The 23,735-nt window shown below is 57.8% G+C and overlaps 1 protein-coding gene across 2 annotated transcripts in view; it reads right to left on the minus strand.

Moving 5' to 3' along the window:
• The window catches only part of CDH4 (cadherin 4), a 525,471-nt gene that overhangs the window by 51,763 nt on the left and 449,973 nt on the right, over window positions 1-23,735 (minus strand). For both annotated transcript variants that reach the window (XM_057703942.1, XM_057703945.1), the window contains 2 exons: window positions 18,054-18,209; window positions 13,412-13,556 (listed from right to left, as the gene is read on the minus strand). In XM_057703942.1, coding sequence (XP_057559925.1) covers window positions 13,412-13,556; window positions 18,054-18,209 — 301 coding nt within the window. The remainder of the gene's footprint in view (window positions 1-13,411; window positions 13,557-18,053; window positions 18,210-23,735) is intronic.

The raw sequence follows: 23,735 nt of genomic DNA on the forward strand, positions 1-23,735 counted from the left end.
CTGGCACGGGGTCCTGGCCTGTACCTGCGCCTGGAGTCTGGGGCCTGGGGCCCCTGCCCTGAGCTGCGCGTTAGCCGAGCTCCTCGTCCCCAGGTTGGAACAACGTGCTGTCCAGGGCCCACGGGGGTCAGGGAGTGTGGGCACCCCCTCCACGGGGCCCTTTCTGGGAGGTGCTGGCTGAGTGGGGGCTGAGCTGGGCTCGGGGCTTGGCTGTGCAGCTGGGCCTCCAGGCCTGCTGGGACCCAAGGCGGTGACGGCTGGCGGGCTTTGTTATCAGGAGCGCACCGGGCACCTGCCCTGGGCCGGCACCGCCCTGGGAGTTGGGCAGACAGTGGTGGAGACACCTTTCTGGTCCAGGCACGGAGTCTTTCCCGAATCCTACCCGTGCTTCTCGCTGCGCAGACGTGCGCAAAGCAGGTCCTCCCGCCTCCCGCGTCCAACCCCGCCGCGCGCAGCAAGGGCCTGACTGGGAATCCGCTTTAGCTTTCAGCTTTTACTGAATAAAAACTTATCAAAGCAAATGCATTTCATGAAAACTGAAAGCAAAGCAAACAGAGAGAGGAAGGGTGAATCTGTTTATAGAGCAAAGGTTTTCTTTGCTCGCCTGCTGACCAGAGAGGAATAGGCTCAGGAACTGACTTGTCACACTCAAGGATGGGAAGTCCCAGCCTGGCCGGCAGCGCCACACCCCCCCTGCCAACCCGCTGTTGTTTAATCCACAGATTTATATAGTTTTTATCAAAATGTAATTCACGCATCAGAAAATTCACCCTTTTAAAGTGCACAAGTCAGTGCGTTTTAGTATATTCACCAAGTTGTTAATAGAGTGCGTCTAACTCCGGAACATTCCGCCACCCGCAAAGAAATTTGTATCTGTTAAGAGCTGCTCCTGGGATGTCCCTGGTGGTCTGGTAGGTAACACTCCTATCACCCAGTGCAGGGGGCCTGGGTTCGATCCCTGATCGGTCTGGGAATTAGACCCTGCACGCTGCCACGAAGACCCAGCCCAGCATGCACGCATAAACAAACAAACGAATAAATAAATAGTAAAAAAAAAAGAAGAGTTTTCCCCCCCCATCCTCCTCCCCAGCCCCTGGCAACGCTCATCTACCTTCTGTCTCCGGACCGGCCTCCTCTGAACATGGCTTATAAATGGAATCACATACTACGTGTCCTTTGTGTCTGGTGTCTTTCACGGAGCCTAACGTTTTCAAGCGTCATTCCTTTTTACGGGTGAATAACGTTCCAGTGTGTGGAGACACTCACCCCACAATTACTGAGTGAGCACGTGCCCTGTGCAGACACCATGCTCTGTGCTCAGGATGCCGAAAACTGGCAGACATGGTCCCACCCCTGACACGCCGGAGACACAGACCATCGCCCGCTGTGTGGAGCACTGCGGAGGGGGAGAAACGCACGCACGAATGGACACGCAGGGTAACGAGGTCGGGGGGTGGAGCAGGGCAGGCTGAGCGATGAGGGTGGTGGGGTGTGGAGGGGACGGGGGGGGGGACTCTGGGCAGGGGGCAAAGGCCCCGGGGCAGAGCAGACATCTGAGTGCTCGAGGAACAGAGAGGAACGGGCACGTGATGGGTCTGCAGGTGGGCTGGGCGCACGGCGGGGATTCTGGACTTTATTCTGAGATCGCAGGGAAGTCTTTTCATCAGGAGAGTGGGTCAAATTTCCATTTTGAAGACACTCAGAGCACAGTCTGCAGGCGGCCAGGAGTGTGCAGGGCGAGGGTGGGCAGTGAGAGTGTAACTCATTCACCGGATTTCGTGGAGAATTGGGTGCAATTAGACCAAGAGGCTGCAAACCCACTAGGACACCTCTTCATTCAACGTGTCTCTGTTAAGTGTCTTCTAGGGGAAAATACGGAACGTCTGCGTTTTGAGAGCCCTAGGAAAAAAATTCATCAACTACACCCATCTAACTTCATGCAATGGCTACTCTCAAAAAATTTTGCATAAACCCAATTTTAATGAGTTTAATTATCAGTAGAATTTCCCCAGAGGCATTAAGTATTTAAAAGAAATCTAGGGGGCTTCCTAGGTGGCGCAGTGGTTAAGAATCCGCCTGCCAATGCAGGGGACACGGATTTGATCCCTGCTCCAGGAAGATCCCACATGCCGCAGAGTAACTAAGCCCGTGAGCCGCAACTATTGAGCCCGTGTGCTGCAACTACTGAAGCCCACGTGCCTAGAGCCCACGCTCCACAACAAGAGAAGCCACGGCAATGAGGAGCCTGTGCACCACAACAAAGAGTAGCCCCCACTCACCGCAACTAAAAAGAAAGCCCGCACACAGCAAAAAAAACACCCAACACAGCTAATAAAATAAATAAATTTATAAAAAAAAATAAATAAGAGAAATCTAGGAAGTTCTGCTTTTAGCAAATGGTGGATATTATTTTAAACCAATCTTCCTCCTGAGGAAAACTAGAAAAGTTGGACCCAATGTGAAATAAAAACACCTCATTAAGGCCACTAGAGAGATACCAGTGGCACAGACCCGGGGTGGGGGCGGGGGCGGGGGCTGGCCAGAGGGGAGAACCTGGGACCGGGGCCAACTTTTATCTCAAGACATTTGCTGATTCCGGGGGCTTCCCTGGGAGTCCAGTGGTTAAGACCCTGCGCTCCCAGTGCAGGGGGCCCAGGCTTGATCCCTGGTCAGGGAACTAGATCCTACATACGTGCTGCAACTAAAGATCCCACACACCGCAACAGATCCCCTGTGAGGCAATGAAGACCCGGCGCAGCCAAATAAGTAAATAAGTAACTATTAAAAAAAAAAAAGACAGTTGCTGATTCCTAATCGGCTTCTGACAGCTTTAGAGCTACGTGGAGCTTTAAACAGGCTGTTGGGAACGGGGGTAAAACACTGAGCTTAGGGCTCACCACAGGGAGGGGCTGGAAAACCCTCGAGTTTCTGGGCCGGACCTGGAAGGGCAGTGCGCTGGGAGTGAAGGTGACTGGGAGGGACACGGTCCCAGCAGACAGGAGCGCAGCTCTGGCGAAGGTGACTTAGGTTACGACACCTGACATTACCAGAGTCCCCCGCCAGGAGGGAAAGGATGTCCTCCACAGAGAAAGGTAGCATCTTGCACACCCTCAAGTCACCTCTACAACTTCCACACACAAGGCACAGCACGTAATGAACCAGGCACACAAGAAGACAAAACCTGCCTGAAGACAGAGGGAAAGAACCTACCAGGACCAGACCTGGGGAGGTTCTGATAACAGAGCCCTCAGATGCAGATTAAAAACAGTCAGCCGGGAGAGCCATGGCACCCCCCCAGGAAGTCACATGGGACGACCCCCCCGCCCCCACCAGGGCACAGCGAGCCCCCTTCTCCGCCAGGAAGCTCCCCGGCCCTCTGCCTGCTTTCCAGTCTCTGCCTGTGACGCTGGCCGGGGCCCCCCCTGCCCTGAACACACGGCCTCTGCTGGCTCCCCTCGGCTTATTTCTACGTTACTGTCGGGGAAACTGGACGAGGGGCTCTCTCCCTCTTCTGCTGCACAAGCGTGTGGATCAACAACGCCCTCAAAGCAAAAAGCCCCCGGCCCGTGAGGCTTACGTCTCGCGGTGCCAGCGAGGCGTGCGGCCCACAGTAAATGACGCCGAACGTCCGACCACCGGGTGTTGTCTGAGTAAGTATACTCCCACGGCGGAGTCGTTCAGAGCAGAATATTTTGTGACCCTTGAAATGCTCATGATATACAGCAAAACAGAAAACAATCTGGTTTCTAAACTGTGTTCTTTAATATAACAGCGTGTTCGTGCAGGGGGAGAAGACCAGAGGGGTCCTTGTCACACGTGCTCACGGCAATCTCTGCGTGGCAGGCAAGATGGGAGATTGAGGTTTTTCTTTTTGTAATTGTACCTCCCAAGTTTCCTCCAAAGATTATCGCTTGATTATCAGAAGGTAAAATGTTACTTAAAAAGAGAAATAAGGCAGCTGGTGGGACTTTTTTTTTTTTTCCAGCCCTAAGCAGATTTGGTTTCTTTCAGAAAAGATTCTGAAAACCTGGCTGGTCTACAGCCAGCACTCCATGATCAGGTGACCCGTGCAGACCCAAGTGCTCTGAGCCCAAAGGCCAACGGGCAGGGTTGCCATGGAAACAAACTCTGATGAACTATAAGTGTTCAGGGCCCTGGAACCGAGCAAGGGCTCCGTGATTTTCATTTCCTTCCTAGAAGAAGACAGCGGGGCGGAGGCAGAAGGAACTGCTTTTTGAGACCTGGAGCGCTGCCTGGGGGAGGCGGCCTCTGCTCTCTGTCTGGGCACTTATCCCCCTTCCCCCTCCCCCCCTCCAAAGTGGGCACTTGGAGATGCCTGCTGACCTGGGGGCCAGGCCCTGCCCTGGGTGGCACCCTGCCTCTGCCCCCTTGCCCCCCCTGCCCCTTCCTGAACCCTCCAGCAAGTGTTCAGTGGCCACATCATGTCTCCGGTCGTGAGCAGGGCCAGCCTGAGTGTCTGGGAAAGCATGTCCCTGCCATCAAGGTCCCCGCTGTCTCGCTTTCTCCGGCAGGGCGCGTCTGGTCCACAGGCAGCCGCGCGCGCCCAGCAGCCCCGATGCCACGGTGTACTTGCAGAGGCAGCCTGGGCCACCCACCGGAGGGAGCGATTCGGCCGTGGTACCTGGCTCTGTGCTCTGCTGGGAACCACTCACTGCAGCAGCATCCGTAGTGACCTGGGAGCTACGTCTCCCTCCACCACCTGGGCTGTGGGAACAAGGAGGCAGTCATCCTTCTAGGGCTTTCTCTGGAGGCCTCCTCGGGCCTCCCCCCCCAGTAGAAAGGCTTGAATTTTTCTTGACAAACGAAACTACACGTCGCCCTGTATTTTCCTCTAAGGGGGCACGCGCGGTCTGCTGCCCGAGACGCTGGACATCTCTTTCTTAATCGCACCGGCAGGAAAAGGGGGAGAAGGCAGAGGCTTGGTTCTTCCGAGGAGTTCATGTACAAACGCTGCCATGCGCCTTAAAGGATTAATTTCACAAGCCTTAAATCGCGGTTTAATTTGAAAACTAATTCAGCCCCATAATTGGCTTTCTGCTCAAATCACTGCGGCTATAGATTTCAATCCTTAATATTCAGGTGACTTTAAGTATCTTGTGCCCTCTGTGCGTTAGTCCGGGCGTTCGTCTCGGGGGGGCCTCCGCTGGCACAGAGATGAAATAAATAAATAAACAGAATAATCTATTTAAGCAAAAACTCTGCTTTATATACATGAAGGTTTCTTTGACTTCATTTGCAGCATGTAGATTTCTCTGCTACTTAATATTTTAAAGCGACGTTAATTTCAAAATTTATAATATAGGCCCTCAGCAGATACAAGTGGTTAGGGAAAGCAGAAATTCCAATTACAGCCTGTTCAGTTAAAAAACAGTCAATACGGAGGCATCTTTTCTTGGGAGGCTCGAGATGCCACGAGACCAGTCAGGCTGCCTCCGGGCAGGCGGCCACAGGGCGACCCTGATTTCCAGCTGGAGAAGCCTGTCGGGAAGGGTGTGGACCCGTGGGGAAGGCGGGGCTGTGCACTGTGGCGGCAAGTGTGTGATCCGGGGGTCGGCAGGACGAGTGCGGCCTGTGGTCCTGCCCGGGGCTGAGCCAGGCGGCCTCAGGCACTGCCGGACGCTGGTGCTCTGCCGCGGGCCTGGCCGACTCCGCCTCCCTCCACACAGGTGCAGACCCTCCAGGAGGCCTCTGCAGGACTGATCGCCGGGCATCCTGGGAAGCGGGGCCGGCTGCGCTGAGGTGTGGTCCCCACCCCCGAAGCTCCCCGCGGGCTCGGGCGGAGGCTAGGCTGACACTGAATCCCACCCTTGCTCAGGTACACCATGGTGACAGAAACAGATGAGGTCCCTGCCTCGCAGGGTGGCAAAGCAGTGGTGATGATAAACTAGCTGAACGAGGAATGAGGTGTTACCGGGGACTCCGAGGGTGGGGAGGGGCCTGCTTGTGAGAGCGGGCAGGGAGGACCGCTTTGGAGAAGCGATAGGTAGGCTGATGGAGGAGGGGCCAGCATCCCAGGGATTAGGGGGAGGATGGCCACCTGAGGGCACAGCACGTGCAAAGGTCCTGAGGCAGGAAAGACTCCCTCCGTCCTCAGTGGCCTGGGACATTGGCTTTTCTGCCTTTGCCCAGATGTGCATCACATACTGTTTGTTGGCACGTAGCTAGCACAGCTTTTTCTTGGTTCCTCAACTGGACAATGGGCTCCCTGAAGTGGGGTTCACATTTTCCCACCCTGGAGAAAGGCATACTCACACACAGCGTGTGCTTTTTCAGAGGGGAAGTTCCCAGGGTACACACGGCCCTTCTCCCCTGACAGTGGATGTGATGCTTGGAGGTGCCGCAGCCACCTTGTGACCTTGTGGTGAGAAATCAGACAGGGAGGCAAAGGGCACAGAGATGCTGGCCCTGCTGGCTTCATGCTCTCACCCAAAACCCTACTTGTTTCAGCTGGCTTTTCTGTGACTGTGTCCAAGTGCATTCCTGACCCTGGCTGGCAAGGGGAGGCAGGTTAACGCCATAGTTAGAACTGTAGCGCATGAGACACAACACCTGAGTTTAAATCCTGCCTCCACCTGGAACCAAGCAGGACCCTCTGGGGCCTTCCCAGGACAAACCCCGGCCCCACATCCTCTGCTTTAGCCCCTGTCTGAAGCGCCTGGATAACAGTATTTAACACAGATTTCCTGAGCTGTCTTACACACGCTAAAACCACCGCCAAAGGGAAGAAATTAACTACCTGATGATCTTGCCCACGTGGCCCCAGACGCCCCGGATCCTGAGGCGGATGCGGACCCCTGTGACCCGGCCACCAGCCAATCAGAGGAGGAACTGTGCACGAGCTGGCCACACACCCTGGGACCCGTCCCTCGCCTGGCCTTTAAAGCTGCCCTGCTGAAACCCTTGGGGAGTTTGGGTGTTCTGAGCGCCAGCCACCTGTTCTCCTCCCCGTTTCTCTAAACCTGCGCTTTCCTTCCCCACAGCTGGGTGTCAGGAGGTTGGTCGTACGGCGTGGGTGAGCGGCCCGAGTGTGGTCCTGTGACACCGGCCACGGGCTGTGTCCTCACCTGTTCTGCACCTTCATTCCCTGTCTCCAAAGTGCTGTGTCACAGGGCTGTCCGGTCTCCGCCGGCCATCCTGTCGGGCGGCCTGAGGACAGCGCCCAGCCCCCGGCGGCCCTCGGCCGTGCTGCTTCGGCGACGGCCGCGTGATAAGGCGACGGCGGGCGGTGCGCCCCTTCGGGGGAGCCCGAGGCCTCGTGCGGAGACGGCGCCGCCCCCCGCCCGCTGCGGGAGGACAGGGCGGCCGGGGCTCACGAGCTGCAGGTCAGGGAGCCGAGCGGCTGTTTTTAATGTCATTTCTTCTTCTCAAAGAGGCCAGGTTCAGAGGAGCAGGACGTGGCCTTTTAAAGATGTGCTTGCACCCCGGGGGCTCACCCGGCGGGGCAGGAGTGCATTTGCTTCCGATGTAGAAAACAGCCGGCCCGGGGCAGAGCCTCAGCGTCCAGCCTGCCATGCCGCCCCTGGAAGCAGCTCTGGGAACAGGACTCAGGTTGGTGGGCGCCTGATGGGGAAGCCAGCTGGGCTTGAAGCCGGCACCTCCGGGGCTCCCCTGCGCCTGGGGGCCCCACCTCCTCCTCCGCAGCCGCTCGCTGCTGGGTGCTGACTGGCCAGGCCCAGGTGGGGCCTCGTCCTAGGTCGGGCCCGCCCCCTCCCCTCTCCCACGCATCCTCCCTTCCGCCTCCCAGGCGCTTCCTGGGAGAAGCACCTGTACCCAATCCTCCCCATCAGCTCTGGGAACCGGACCTCAGCTGGGCCCCCGCGGGCCCAGCCCAGGCTGGGATACCGCCATCGTTCAGACGTGGCCAACGGGGAGTTTGTGATAACTCAGAAGAAGGCGGGTCTGAGATCCAGCTCCACCGCCAGGGAGACCAGCAGGGTGGCCCCGGGGATGCTGGGACGTGATGTGAAGGACAGCTGGTTTTAAGCGAGTCTTATAGTTCAGTCTGAGGTTCAATCTGACAATGTACTTGCTGGAGTAGGGAAAGTGAACTAATATTTTGAGTAAGAACGTTTAACAATGTTAATAAGTTAATACCCACGAATAGTAGTAACACCATAGTAGCACGGGTGTCGGGAGCCCCCGGTGGGCGCCCCCAGCTGCCTCCACAAGGTGGGCACTACCGTGACTTCCCATAAACGATGAGACATCGAGTCGCTGGCCGACGTCACGCCACGTCCCACACTGGCCACATGGTGGCCAGCCACCTGGACTCTGAGCACCTTGTGGCACCACCTGCCAAATGCAAGGTCCCACCCGGGGAGGACACAGGGGACAGCCAGGGTCTGCATACTCATGCGCCGTCCCAACAGCCTGGGCCTCCACCCCACATCGCGGCTTCCTACAGAGCCGCAGTCACCGGGCAGCGTGGGGCTGGCAGAGGGACAGACACGCAGATCAGTGGATTGGAGAAGAGAACCCGGGAACAAAGCCACAAACAGGCCCAACTGGTTTGGACAAAGGTACAAAAGCAACTCAGTGAAAGGTAGCCTTTGCAACAAACGATGCAGGAACTCATGCCTTATATAAAGATTACACAGAAAGTAACTTGGAATGAACCATGGACAAAATGTAAAATGTGAAACTATAAAACTTTTAGAACAAAGCCTAGAACATCTTCAGGATCCAGGGCTTGGGAAGGGTGCTTGGATACCCAAGCCCGACTCATCAAAGGAAAGTGAAAAATTGGACTTCATCAAAATGAACAACTCCTGCTCCCAAAAGACGCCACGAAGAGGATGAAAACACAAGTCCCAGAGCAGGAGAAAATATCCACAAACCACACATCTGACAGAGGGCTTGTATCTAAAGTAGAATTCTCAAAACTCAGTGATTAAAAAAGGAACCTAATTGGAAAATGGACAGAAGACATGAAGAGTCATCTCGGTGAGGAGGATGTGCAGATGGTAAATGTAGGAAGAGATCTCCAACATCATTAGCCGTGAGGGAGACAGAAATGCAAACCACCGTCAGATATCACTGCACACCCATCTGAACGGCCACGACACCACCAAACGCTGCAAGGACACGGGGACACCGGATCACTCACGTGGTGGGACAGAAGATGGTACCGTCACTCCAGAAAAGCGCGTGGTGGTTCCTTGAAGAGCCAAACACCTGTTCCCTGTACCACTCAGTCGCTGTGTTCTTGGGCATTTCTCCCAGAGAAATGAAAAGTTACGTTCACGTGAAAGTCTGTATGTGAGTGAAAGTTCTCGGCAGCTTTATCATGGCCCCAAACCGGGAACGGTCCAAATGCCCTTCAAAGGGTGAACAGGGGTGGAGCATCCGTACTGCAGACGTCTCGGCAGTGGAAAGAGATGGGCTTCGGATGCCCCCAACTTGGATGGATATTATGCTGAGTGAAAAAAGCCAGTCCCCAAAGGTAACATGCTGTTATGATTCCATGTATATGGAAGTCTTAAAATGACAAAATCACAGAGGCAGAAAACAGATCAATGGTTGCAAGGGTTAGGGATGGTGGGTGGCCAGGGAGATGGCTGTGGCCCTAAAAGGGCAGCTTGAGGGTCCTCGTGACGGAACCATGAGCGTCTTGACCGTGGAGGTCACGCGAATCTGCACATGTGGTAACACTGCAGGGATACACACACGCACACACACGCAGGCAAGCCTGCTGAGGTCTGAGTGAGGGCCGGGGCTCACACCAATGTCACAGCCTGGTGTGACCCTGCACGGCAGCTCTGCAAGATGTTAGCACCAGGGGAAACTGGCTGAAGGGTCTGTGGGTGTCTCTGTATTATTTCTTACAACTGCATGTGTATCCACAGTTATGTGAACAATTTCTTAAATAGACATTTCTTCCAATAAGACCCTATGGGAAGCACATTTAAGAGCTAGATGGAGTAGCAGTGCTTGGGTGGGGGGTTCAAGGTTGTACAAAGCCCAGACACCCTGCTTCCTGCCCACGCAGAGGCCAGAGACACCCCTATGGACCCCGGGCCCAGTGGGCACAGGGTCACAATCCTCTCGGGCCGCCTCCCATCTCACTTCAGTTCGACCTTTTTCTTGGGACCCCTAATTTCTGGTGAGCTTGAAATCAATGAAACTCCATTTCTTTATGGAAAACATCTCTATTACAGACACATAATTCTTGTTAGTTGTTACTAATCTGAACTCATGAGCTCAGGGTCAATTTCAAAGCCAGGGAGAGAGGCCTTGGTGGAAACGACTGCTTACTTAGGACCCGTTGTGCTGGACAGAGATGGACATCAGTTGTCCTCCTGCCACAGCAGCGGGCGCTCACGGAGACGGCGAACGTGCTCGTCCTGCGTGCAAAACGCTGCCGCCCCTGCAGGCGCAGCCTTTGCCTGGGGTGTGAGACGGTCCCCTTGAGGGGGTGGGCACGGCAGGTTCAGGGGACACAGAGCAGGGTGGGGATCACGGTGGGCTCTGCAGAAAGGGCGGAGTCTGGAAAGACAGGGTGGCGTATGCACGGGGTGAGCGGCGGGCACCCACCCGAGCAAAGCTCCCACAGTGGGACCTTCGAAGGGTGCCCAGCGGACACGCTCCCCCTTCTGCTCTTGTCTGGATATCGCGTGGAGTCTCCGAGGGGCTTGGATCTGGGACAATGGCCAGGAGGGGAGAGAGGCTCCCACGGGTGGGGAGGGACGGCTGCTGTGACCACCTGCTGCAGGTGGCCCCGTCTGGGTGGGGACCCAACGCAGCAGCTACCACCCACACGTGGCTGTTTCTATTAAATACAACGAGAAATCCAGCTTCTCAGTTGTACGAGCCACAGCTGTGTGTGGGCCCGTTCGACCCAGCAAAGCCAGAGAGGATTTCATACGACTGAGGGGCCTGGGGCTGGGAGAAGGACGTGGGGGACACGGGATCGGCCCGGGATCCGGCCCCAGTCGGCACGCTGACGGCCCCACGTGAACGCCCAAACCTTAGATGGTTCCTCTTCAGCTGAGTCAATATTGAACACATCTTTCCATTTGTTCTCTATCAGAACGAACATCCGAAACCCTTCATTAGCCTACCATTCCAGAGAATAATGACTAATTTCTGGCGGTAGTTTTTCCTTATCCCACAAAGGCACTGTGTAAAACCCTTCTATTATTTTAATTTCCTGGTGCAAGGGAAGAAATTGGAGAGACTATTTCCAAGTCCCGGGGCGTCTCCTGCCTCGAGGATGCGGTGCCTGCTTTGTCCAGAGTGTCCCTGGTCCAGAGTGAGTGAGGGCATCCTTCTGGGTCCAACGGGGCACTGCGCGGCTCCAACCCCGGCTTTGCACAAAGAGGTGGTGTCACCGGTCCCCTCTGAGGGTTGTCCCGGGACCAGAGATGGAGCTGGGGGCCCCCAGGGGCTCCGAAAGTCAGCCAGCATTTAGGGCAAACAGTCCTGGAGAGACACCGAGTGTCGGGGGAGCAAAAAGCCAGTGGGGTCGACACCAGCCTTCAGCGGGCCCAGGCCACACCCAGCGATCTAAGGATGCTCCAAGCTCCAGGCTTAAAGGCTTATCGGGATTTTGAGGGGAAGACAAAGCAATTTGCTGCTTTTGTCATCCTAATGAGCAAAGGCAGTTACACATTTGGGAAAACTGTCTCTATTGATTTGTTTGAATGTAAGATGTGGGAGGCACGATTGGTGATGTCCAGGCAGCTTTACAGAGCGTCCTGGGTCTTGGGGAGAGAGGACTGGCTGCTTCTGTTAACAGGAAAGCTCCCTCCCCAAGCCCGACACCCAGCCCCCCACCCCGGCTCCTTGAAGCGCTGGCTGTTGGCAGCCCTCGTTCATTTTCTCTGACTGCTTGTAGCTAATTTGGCCGCCCACCGCCTGCCCCTGCCCCTCGGGGGCCTGGAGGGCCCAGCCGCCCAGGGTTCTTGCAGAAATAATGTCACATCCCGTTCCCTTTGCTGACACCAGGCTGGCCCGAGCCTCCCAATTCTGAGAGACAATCAATCGTAAATGCAATTCACCTTGTTGAAGCAGCGGCCCCCTGAGACAGAGCTATGACAACCGCCTCCGGTGGAGAAGGGATGATAAATGTTTGCTTTTGCGGCCCACCCTCCAAGCCAGACGCCCGCTGACCCCTCCTCAGAGGCCCGGGAAGCTGGGCTCAGGCCACCCAGCACCGCAGAGCTTCCCCAAAGCCGGGAAGTCCTTCCAGAATGGGCGCCCGCCAGGGAGGGGCAGCCTCTAAGATGCAGGACACCTGGTGACGTTTGATAGCTTTTACTCAAGTATGTTCCCACTACTCATGCGTGCAAGCGAGCCCTGCTTCTCTGAAGTTCAAGTGTAACTGGACTCCTGTATTTAGGGGCAGCTGCCTCAGCAGGGGCCTCAGCAGTGGTGCTTAGTTCAGCTACCCTGACCCGACCCAAGCCGAGCACGTGTCCCAAGGATGACTCCCCGCCCCCCGCCATCAGGAGACAGCGGGGCTGTGCTTCTCAAACGTCAGCAAGTGCAGAATCGCCTGGGGGCTCGTCTGCCCAGACCGGGGACCCCACCGCAGAGCGCCTGAATCGGCAGGTGTGGCCACGAGCGAGGCACTTGTGTGGTGCTCCCGCGTGACGCTGTGGGCCCCCGGGTGGGGCTCCGGCATCGCCCGGGGATTTCCGCCCACGTCCACACCGAGAGGTCGGGGCTGCTTCCTCCGCCTCCTCAGGCCTTGAGTCTCACCTGAGCTACAGGGGAGAGGGCGGCGTGCACTTCTCGGGTGTTATGGGATCCAGAGACCAGACAGTATAGTGGCCATCATCATTTGCGCTGGACAGGAGTCCATGGGGAGATGGTCAGCTCTGAGGGGAACCGCGGCGTCAGCCGCGCGGCGCACCTCCTCGGGCTGGGGGCATCGGCCCTCTCACGGGCTTCCTGCTGTGCTTGGAATCAAACCCACGTGTGCCCAGGAGGCCTCAGGTGGCCAGCCTCCTCGCGGACCTGCCCCAGGACCTTTGCACATGCTCTTTCCTCCCCCAGGCTCCCCACCAGCCCTTCTCTGAGTCTGTTCCTCCTCACGTGTCAGCCCCCGGCCTGCAGGTCAGCTCTCGGCCTGCAGGTCAGCTCTGCGGAGGGGCCTTCCCTGACCTACGGCCGCCCCCACGGCTCTCAGCACCCACGGGTTTCCTTCCACACCTCATCGTCATTGCAGTGGCTCCATTCCCTTGTTTAGCTCCTTTGTCTGTGCCCTCTCTGGACCGTGAGGTCTGTGGAGCAGGGACCCTGCTCCCCAGTGCATGCAGTAGGTGCTCGTAAACACCCGCTAAAGTAAACGCATCAACGATGGGTCCCACGGCTCCACGGCAGCGGCGGGGGCAGCACGGCCCCCCCCAGGAGTGGGCCCTGCCTGCCCCCGGGGCCCGGGGCTCACCTGGCTTGGAGCCTTCGTCCACGGAGCCGTTGTACACCTGGTTGAAGAACTCGGGGCGGTTGTCGTTCATGTCGATGACGTAGATGTACAGGTCGATGGGGTTCTCCACCTTGTTGCCGTTCATGTCCACGGCGTGGGCTCGGAGCTGGAGGGCGACACACGCCGTCAGGGCCGCGGCCGCCCTCGGTGGGGATGTGCCGACCGGCCGCCTCGGGAACAGCCGAGAGCAGCTTCCTCGGACCCGCGGCACTGGGGCGGGGGCGACGTGACAGCTCTGGGCCCCTCAAGGGCCAGCCTGGGGAGGGCGGGGTGGGCTTGGGACACGTCATGAGCCTTGGTTCTCTCGTCTGTGCGCATGGGGAAGGGTCCTGAGAGGGAGAGACGGGACGGACGACCACAGGAGCTGGCAGCCGGCCCGAGGCTCCACACTGATGCCCAAACAGGACCCACACAGACGGTCCTCACACCACTGACGACGAGGGCTCGTGTCCACAGCTGCAGAAAGGCCACTTGTGCCAACGGGGCTGGGCGCTTAGACTCCTGCTGCGGAGAGCTCAGGCCCCGGGGAGACCCGGGAGGAGACAATGGGGGCCTTGAACGTGGGCGTCCACGCCCCGGCTCCTCTGTTCTTGTGGTAGCAAAGGGGAAGCGGGGCTGGGGGCCCTGGGGTGGAAGCTGCCTGCTCTGCTGGGGAAGGGGCTCCAGGGAGCTCCATCTGGGAAAGACGTCACAGGGAAAGGGAAGGCACCCTCGGCCCCGGCTGGAGGGTCCGCGGGGGCCGCTCGGCCTCGCCCTTCACGCTTGCCCGTTCCTGTACTCACCAGTCATTCGCTCAGGCGATCCCTGTCGAGGGCCCACCCGTGCCAGGCACCGGGCTGCCCCCGAGCCCAGGGGTCCCCCCGCCCGGGCCACGGGACGGTGCTGGCCCGCGGCCTGTTAGGAACCGGGCTGCACGGCAGGAGGGGAGCAGTGGGTGTGCTGCCCCCATCGCTACCTGAAGCACCCCCTCCTCCCGCCCCCGCCCCCACTCTCCACCCCCCCCACACCGTTTGTGGAAAAACTGGTTTCCTCAAAACCTGTCCCTGGTGCCGAAAAGGCTGGGGGGGCCTGCTGCCTGGACTGTGGCTCAGGGACACACGGGCTGCCCTGGGGCTTCTGGCACGGACAGGAGACGGGCCCTGACAGGCAAGGGAACCGCAGACAGTGTGTGCGACCGCAGCGACCTGCGGGGGTGGGCAAGGCCAGGCAGGCCTCTCAGAGGAGGCGGCGTCGGAGTGGAGTCCTGGACGCGTGGCCAAGAGGACGGCAGGTGGGCAGGCCTCCCTGGAGGACCCAGAGGGGGCAGCTGAGGGGCTGGAACGGGGCCACCGGGGACCTGCGATTTAGACGGGAAAGCCGAGGCTTGGACAGTGGAAGGGAGCTGCCCGGGGTCTCTGCAGGCCAAAGCTGTGACGGTCACCCAGCTGTGTCCTGGCCCACATCTCCCTGTGGAAACCATGTCGCCCTCCAAGCCCGACACACCGGACCTCCGGGTCCTGGCACCAAGACACACCAAGCCCAGGGTGCCCAGAAGAGCCTGAGCGCCAGGCCTCCGGGAGGAGGGGTCTCTGAGCTGGGGCCCCGCACAGTGGTCCTCGCCACCCCCTCGGGGCCCCGTGACCTGCCGCTCTGCCGGCCTCAGGAGAGAGGAGGCCGTGCCCGTCCGCGCCTGCAGGAGGGGCCTCGTGCTAACTGCAGCCGTGCCAGCCTCGGCCCGACAGCCCCGGGTGCAATTTTACCCTTGAAACGGTGTGTTTGGTGGGGAGCTCGAGGCTGGCTTCACGCAGGAGCCGTTCCACGTCATCACAGGCGACAAATGCGCGCTGATCCCCGGGACCCGCAGCCCACAGCGCCGCGTGGCTGCCCCTCCAGGTCGGCTTGCAGTATCGTATTTAGACACCTTGGGATGCCGTGTGCTGGTTTTCACCAGCCGCCGGCGGTCCCTGTTCCCAGAGCCCCAGACTGCACCTGCCCTGCTGCGGAAGTCCTTCCCGCGGCGACCAGGCCATCCTTCACCCTGTCAGGCGCAGCCGGGCAATTAAGGCACCAAGCCGAAGATTGGGAAGGCTTTGAAAAAAAGTAATTCTGAGCTAAAATGAAAGTTATTGCCTTCTAACTAAAGTGGCACCGCCAGTTCGGCCGCTATCTGCAGCAGCAGGAGCAGCCCAAGTGGAGCTGACGACGGAAAGTGGCTGGCGGGGTTCTTCTCGTTTCCCCCACCCAGCAAAGTTTAAATAACGTTGATAGATTCTGTTGGAAATCTCTAAGGAAAGAGCCCACCCTGGCCCCATTCATCTCTCAGGCTGGGCGCAGGGCTGTGGGTTTGGGGAGGAGGGTCGGTCTTGGTGCTGGAGACAAGAAATATCCTGGAACTTGCAAACCCGAGCATCACATGCCAAGGGAATTTCCCATGATGCACTGCGCGTGCCTGCAGACCGCGTGCGGGACCCCGTTCTCTCCCTTTCCAGGTGCCTGCTCTGTCTTCATCGTGGGCCTTCGGTTTCCTCCTGGGGCATGGGACCCGGAACATTCCACGCAGGCCCTGGAAGTCGCCTCACATGGACTCTGGAGACTGTCTTCCCTCAGCACCGGTACCAGCTCCCCCTGGGTGCTGCCTGGGGCTGGGGGTGCCCCGAAAACTCCCTGCACTGCCTCACCTCACTGTTCACAAGAAACCGTGAGATGGGTGCTGTCCGGTCCCTATTTCACAGGCGGGAAAACGCAGGCTCAGGAAGAGTAGGGAACTCGCCCGAGAGGACAGTATGTGGGAGGCCCCAACAGCAAGCTTCTTAAGGAATCCTTGAGAGGACATCCTGGAGAACCATCTTGCCGAGCAGTGACGGCTCGTCTGTCTCGTGTTCTCAGGCCTCCACGTGTCGTCTCACAGTGACCCATGTCCATGGTTTGTCCACTCGCGCTCGGGTGGAAGACGTCATCCTACCCCCTCGACAGCCGAAGGTGCTGGCAGAACTCGGGTTGGGGGGAGCAGAGAGGATTCCAGAAGGGCTCCATGCTCCAAGCATGTGGGGTGCTGGTTCCAGATGTGACGGCAACGGGGGTCACCCCGTGATTGGGTCATGTCTTGTGGTGGGCCTGACCTTAGTGGCAGGGAGCCTGTCTGGGTGGACAGAGGTACCTCGTGGCCCCTAAAATCAGAGCGCTTTCTCTGGCCGGCGGCAGGTAAGGGAGTCAGGACCTGCGGGGCGGTCAGGGGGTGGGAGCGGCCCCCGCCCGGCCCACAGGCAGCGAATAACTGGGAGCCGAAGGAGCAGAAAGCGGACTCGCCCCCGAGCTTCCGGTTGGCGCCCAGGTGGGCCGACACCTTGACTTCCACCTGCGAAACCCCGAGGGCCCACCGGGTGCCTGGCCCACAGAAAATGAGCTGGGGCTGGAGATTCCGTGGCCGTCCCGAACACAGTGGAGACAGGAAACCCCCGTGGCTCAGAGGGGCCTGCCCGCCCCCCGCGTGGGCTCGCCCAGGTGCCCCTGCTTCTGGCGGGGCATCAGGGGCCCTCAGGGAGGCTGCGGTGGCCAACGACAGAATCAGCCTCCTGCCGCCGGCTCCCTCCCTTCTCAGATGGTTTGTGAGGGTCCCCCGGGGGCGGGGCGCTGTCCTTGGCTGGGGGGGAGGGGGGAGGTGTGGACCGGCCTGACCGCTCCCTGCCCGCAGGGGGTGGACAATTAACCCCGAACGCTAGGAGCAGTGGCCACATTCAGCGCCACGGGCTGCAGCCAAGCGAGGTCGGAGCCGGTCCTCGAGATGCTGCCGGGCAGAGGCTGTGACGTCCATCCTCTCACGTGAAGGTCTGGGCTTCTGAATTACAGCCCAGGGGTGGGAGTTCCGACATCATGACAATACGCCCAGAGGCGGCCTTGCGGCGGGCTGGGCTCCATCCCGAACGCCTCACGCCTGGTCACCCCTGAGGCCTTGGAACACAACACATTGAGGCCTCCAGACCCCCCCCCACCCCGCCCCGGACAGACCACTGAGGACGGAGAGGTAAGTGCCCGGGTCTCCCCCGCCTGCGCACCTCCTGCAGGTGCAAGTGCGCCTCCTGCGGACGGGGAGGCAGGGCCCGGGGAGGGGGGGGGGGCCCGGCGTCCAGGGCGGGCGTGTGCGAGCCGTGCCCCCACCGCGCTGCAGGGCCCCTGCCACGGGCCACCCGGCCGCGAGGCCAAGGAGGGAAGGGGTGGACGGCCCCTCTCAGCGGAACCCCGAAGCGCCCACTTTCTCATCCTCTCTCCCTCTGCACGCACAGCTCTGACACGGAGACAGCAGCACCGGCTTCAGAGCTGCCCTGCTGCCCCCAGAGAGGCAGAGACAGCGGGGCTGTGGGATGCACGTCCGGGGCCTGGAGACGCCAGGGTGACCCAGCGGCCGTGCGACGCCTCCATCATCAGAGCTCCCAGCGGCCCCGTGGTTCTCCAGACCCTCCCTGACCCCCGGAACGTGTTACACATTCTCGGCTTCCCCGTCCCGTGAAATAGACACCGCAGGGCGGCACCCTGGACGCCAGTGGGCTTCCCTGCAACAGACTGGGGTCTGCACTCCCCCCCAGCGCCCCCCTGCCACCCTTAGGAACCCGAGGCCGTGGAGACTCACATGGTAGGAGGCGCGCTCCTCCCGGTCCATGGGCCGCGTGACGTACATCCTCCCGGACATGGAGTCGATGCTGAAGACCTCCATGGGGGGCTGGTCGGCGCCCACGCCCGTGACGCTGTACCGGATGGGAATGTCGTTGTCCTTGTCGGACCGGATCTGGAAGGGGGAGCAGACGGGCGGGGGGTGGGGTCAGGTGCGTCCCACCCGACGGCCTCGCACGTGGCCGCTCCCAGGCGCGTCTGGGGCCACGGCCAGTGCTTCGTCCACTCCGGGGACCGAAGACAGGTGGCGGTCAGGGGTCCACTGAGAGCCACCACTGCATGTCTGGTGGCCCATCAGATGACAGGGGAGGACAGGACACGATATTTCAAGAGGACAGGGTCTTCAGGGAGCACGGCAGGGACGACGACACCAACGGGAGAGTCTGCCAGTGATGGTCTCAGATGGCCGAGGACCCAGTGCCCACAGGTCAGACTCGGGAAGGATGAGGCCCGGAAACCGGACACGCCACGGAGTCACAAGGGAAGAAGGTTGGGGCCGAATACGCTCGTGCCCCCGTGCTGCCACTCGTGTAGGAGGGGACAGACGTTTCCGGATGCACAGAGATGCAGACAATGTCCCCTGTTCTTGCTCCTTTGACAGAGGCCCTGAGAGGTGGGTCTAAGCAAGGATGTCAGAACGGGGCGGCGACAGAAACGGCTCGTGACCCGTACTTAAACACAGAAACTTAACTCTGAAAGTTGTCAACGTGGTCACAGAGCTGAGTACAAGCACAAAAAGAGTTTCTACAGAAACTATATTGTTGAAAAAAAATGAACAATGGTTCTCTGGGTCCCAAATGCAAGGTAAGTTAGCAAAGCCTGAGTGTTGGGTGAAGAAATGGAAAGAGAAGAGAAAAACGCTCGATTCCATTTTCCGTGGGTGGGCTCAGGCTGTGCAGAGACAGCATTTCACTTTTGGCCAGGTCATTCGATAAACACACGCCTTTGGGAAACAGGAAGGACACCAGTAGAATTGAACCCAAGATGTACGCCTTTCACTCCAGATGAAGCAAAGGCTCCCATCACGTAAGGGGCAGGTGATTGGCACAGACACCCTGGAAGGTGACGTGCTTCTCCGATGGTGGGAAACTGTAAATCAGCCACAGGAGTGTGAAAGGTATCACTGGTTAAGTCGAATTAAGATTGGCAGAAAACTTTGAACACACCTTTAGAAAACACAATTGAAATCGAAGCCCAGGGGACCACGGCAACATTGGACAATGAAATGGACCACGATGAAAACCTCACAGAAGTTCCACAAAGCAAAATTGACCATGACCTCTTATTAGAATAATGCAATTAAAATGTAATGATAATTTTAAAGAGACACTTTAGAAAATTTAAGAACATTCTGAAGTAACCACAGGTTCAGGAATCAAAACTACATTTAGAGGCGATTTAAAAAATAGTAACGACAAAAAGATGATTACAGAGCCACACCCAAACAAGGTGGCCAGAGACTGAATCAAAGCACACCCTTAACTTGGAGTGTTTTCATCATTAGAGCAGAGTTACAGTGAGTGAGCTGAGAGTTTAGCTCCAGAAGGAGGGATGACAGCGCAGGACGCGGCAAACACCTGAGTAACCGGTTAACACGAATGCAGAAATTTCTGAATCCGAAAACAGAAACACTGGGAGACTTGATCAATAGATTCTAGAGCTGGACTTTGGGGAAAATCCATAAGAAAACAGATGTACCTTTGGCAACTCTAAGAGAAAAAAAATAAGGCTTTAAACAAACATTTTATTGTTCATATTTTACTCTAGCCGCGTCGAAAATCCTGATGGAACAGATTGTTTTTTGAGAAAATATAAAATTTTAAACTGGGCTAGAAGGAAGCGCGGAGGTGAAGAGACTCTGCCATTTCTTCAGGAAATTCTTCCACAAAGCGCTCCAGGGTCAGGGGAGCTTACCGAGGAGGTGGGTGAAAGTGTTCCAGAGAAGAGGACACAAGAGAAAAAAACAATCCCCCTGGTTTTACAGATCCTCCTAGGATACCATTCTCCTCCTGAGAGCACCAAATAAGGTAACTGCAAACCAATCCCCCGCACAGAGGGAGGTGTGACAGCCAGAACAGAAATATCAGCGGTGGGGTTCAACCTGCACTGGAGCTGCCGTCCTCACATCCAAACGGGAGGGCACAGGTGGGACTTGAGAGTGCGTCCTTGTTAGAAGCTCCAGCAGGGCAACCTCCAAAGAGCCTGTATGGTCCTCACTGTCTCTGCTGCACTCACAAATGGTCAGGCCACGTTAAATGAGACCAGGCTTTTTTGCAAACACATCGCTCTCACCGTGATTATCTTTGGTAGAAATGGGGGTGATTTTAGAGAGAAAAGTTAGGTTCCGGTAGAAAGCTGTGCCTGGAGATTCTAGTCTTGTTCATTGTCTTTGAGGCTTTTATACCTGTAACTGGACTGGATCCGAATTCTTCTAGTTTCCTCAACTATCTGGCTGCATTTCTCCAAACCAACATTTCCAATGTTCTCCTGCCCTTCTGACTTGGAATCACTAAGAGCAAAACTGTCCTTTTCCCAAAGCCCTGCACACGGAGGCTGGATGACTGGGTAGAAACTTCAGGGAAGCCCCCGGAACTGCTCACGTACAGACAGCCTGCCCGTTGCCATGCCGACCACTCAGAAGGTTCCTCGGGCATCCGGATCGCAGGGGACGTGAGAGCTCACCATCCAGAAATCTTCTCCACTGGCTGCCCACTGGACTCGGAAACAGGTTTAGAGCCTGCTCCGCCCGTTAGCTTTGTTTTCCTTTTGCGTCCACAGAAACGCCTCATATGACACACCTGATGGTTTGCATCCTTTCAAGCCTGCCTGCAGCCCTGCCCCCTGAAATGAGACCACTGTTTACTGAGCTGACTTCTCCTCAGGACTGAGAGACAGGTTCAGGGGGATGCGCTTCTATGCCGCAGGCCTGCCTGGGGGCGCATCAAAGGCCGGTGGGACACGCCGCCCCCAAATGTGCCTCCGCCAGGTGTGGTGACTGTTTTGAGCTGCAGGCCCCTGAGAACCAGCAGGTGCAAGAGGGGCTTTCTCCTCGTCTGCCTGGAGACGGAGCCTCCAAGGGGCTCAGGTGTCGCATTACCCGAGGAAGACTATCGCCTCTAGTCCCGGGAGGGGGGCTGGAGGAGAGCGGCACCCCCAGGCAGACCTGTTACACAAACACACGTGCAGCCCTCCTCCAAGGGCCCCGTCATCACTCCTACAAGTCGCTTCCTCCCCCCACCCAGAGGCCCACGTTCCCCTCCCCTTTTCCTCTTAAACCTGAATTCTAAGCCATCTTGGGGAGCTACTCATTTTTCCCTGGGTCCCCCACGTGTACATGAAGCACACATGTTAATAAACTTCTGTTTGTTCTTCTCTTGTTAATCTGTGTTTTATTACAGGGGTCTCAGCCAGGAACTCAGACGGGGAGAGGGAAATTTACTTTTCCTCCCCTACATGCCTAAGTGGGATTTATCTCAGAAACTAAGGATGGCTTTTTCTTGGGCAACTTATTTCTGTAGCACAATAACCACCATAGGATGGTCTCTACGGAGGCTCCAAAGAGATTTGGCAGTGAACGTCCTTTCCGGCTGAACGTGACCAGAAGGACAAGCCGTGCCCCGGAAGACGCCACTGCTGAGAAAGTTCAGCCCAATAGAGGACACCTTTCCTAAACGAGCATTTACTCTTTACGTACCAGAGCCGACCTCACCAGGGCATGAGCTCGGGGCAGGGACACCAGCCACCCTGCCCATGACAGCGACCCCCTCCCTCCTAGGTGATAGGACAGGAAGGAGAAAATGTCAGGAAGGAATGGTACAAAGGAGGCGACACTTTTATCACACGGGCATCGTGGAGGTCAGCATGACCTGGGCTGCTTGGGGGCTGACCGCGGCCTCCAGCGGAGCAGGCACGTACACGCTCACGTGCTCACACGCACGCACACACGTGCACGCACTGTCCGTGACCGACATCTTTGCTCCGGCTTCCCCTGCTCTGCCCGCCTTCCTCTCCCACCATCAGGTCGGGCCCTCCTGTTCCTTGTCTGCCCTGAGCAAGACCACTGAGAATGGCTGGGCTAGATGCCCCCCACCCCGTGTGCCCCTGGCCCGGGGCACCGCCCGCCTCTGATGGGCTCCCCTTAGCCCGCGCCGGCCCACCTCCTGGCTGCAGAGGGACGTGGGTCCTGGCCCCGCCCTCCGCCTGGCTCCCTGGCTCCCAAAGGACATCGGCTGAGCGGAACTGGATTGAAGGGGGCGTGCGAGCCCCCACAGTCCTGCAGACACAGGAGGCGGAGACGCAGCCCATCCACTGTGCCTCCCCCCCGCCACCAATTCTCCAGGCCAGGCGGACCCACCCTTCACAGGGAAATGAATTATGAAACTGCTGAAAAGAACCCGCCACACATTTAAAGATTTTATTTTTTGCAAAGAAATGTCATTATATCCTGGCCGCCGGGCCGCGTTCCCTTCATGCTCCAGGTGCCGTGCAGCGGCGCCTTCTGAAATACGCCCCGTGTGCGTCCAGGGCTCTCAGGTTGCCTTGAAGTCTCCCACGGTTACTATAGCAAGAAGAAATACTGCGCGAATGAACCCACCAGGTCAGGGGAGAGCAGTTTCCCCTGATTTGTGTCTGGAAGATGAGAAACACATCGCAGCGGCGTCCAGGAGGGCCGGGAACAAAGAGCGGAGGCGGCACGGCCAGCACCCGTCTCACGTTCGTGATGCCACCGAGGACTGTGCTCTTTTGCATTTGTTATTAAAGGACGGAACAGATGGTAAAAGGTTAGTTTAAAGTGATGTCTACATTAAAATAACGTATGGTGCCCGGCCACCGTGTTCGCCCAGGGACCTCGCTCGGAGGGCGGGCTCTGTCCTTAGGAAAGCCTGCGTGAAATGCAGGGTTCTGGCAGAATCTCCCCCAAGGAGGAGGTATTTGCCTAACTGCAAATGAACGTGAAACTGGAGAAAAGCCACCCTGCGTGGTTTTGAATTGCAAACCCCTTGGAGGTTTACTCCCAAAGAACTGAAGGGGAGGAGAATTCCACTGGACTCAGCAGAGACCCGGTCAGCTCAGGGGACCCTCAGTGCAGACTGGGCCCCTGGCCCCTGGCCCCCCAAGGCCGTTTCAGCCATGTGTTCACTTGGCCACGGGGCCAGTTCCATGCACCAGGCCCCACGCTAGACAGACACAGCCCTGCCCTCACATGGTTCACGGACCAGAGGGATTAGATCTAAAAAAAGTGATAGCCTCTCAGGGCAGAATTAAAAAGAGATCATTATAAAATGGGGACAGAACAGCATCTGTGAGAGGCCCCGATGGAAGGACTGGGAGGCAAAGAGAATCTCCAAGAAAGTCAGGTTAAAATTGCGTGTTTGGTCTCGTCCACTGCGGTGCGTGATTCCTGAGCATGCGTGCATGTACACACACACAGAAACACGCACACACAACACACACACACACACACACACACACATACATGCACACGACTGGATCGCCCCTCCGTTCTGCCCTAAGCCTCTTGGAAGGCGATGGCTGTTCTGCATCTTAATGGCTCTGCCACGCCACTAGTAAGGCCTCCCCGACTCTGTCCCCGTGTTTTAAAAGATGCTCTCGAAGCCCTTAGGATCAAGCTCTTCCATGA

Source organism: Hippopotamus amphibius, chromosome 12 (assembly GCF_030028045.1).
Source record: "Hippopotamus amphibius kiboko isolate mHipAmp2 chromosome 12, mHipAmp2.hap2, whole genome shotgun sequence".
Taxonomy (NCBI): domain Eukaryota; kingdom Metazoa; phylum Chordata; class Mammalia; order Artiodactyla; family Hippopotamidae; genus Hippopotamus; species Hippopotamus amphibius.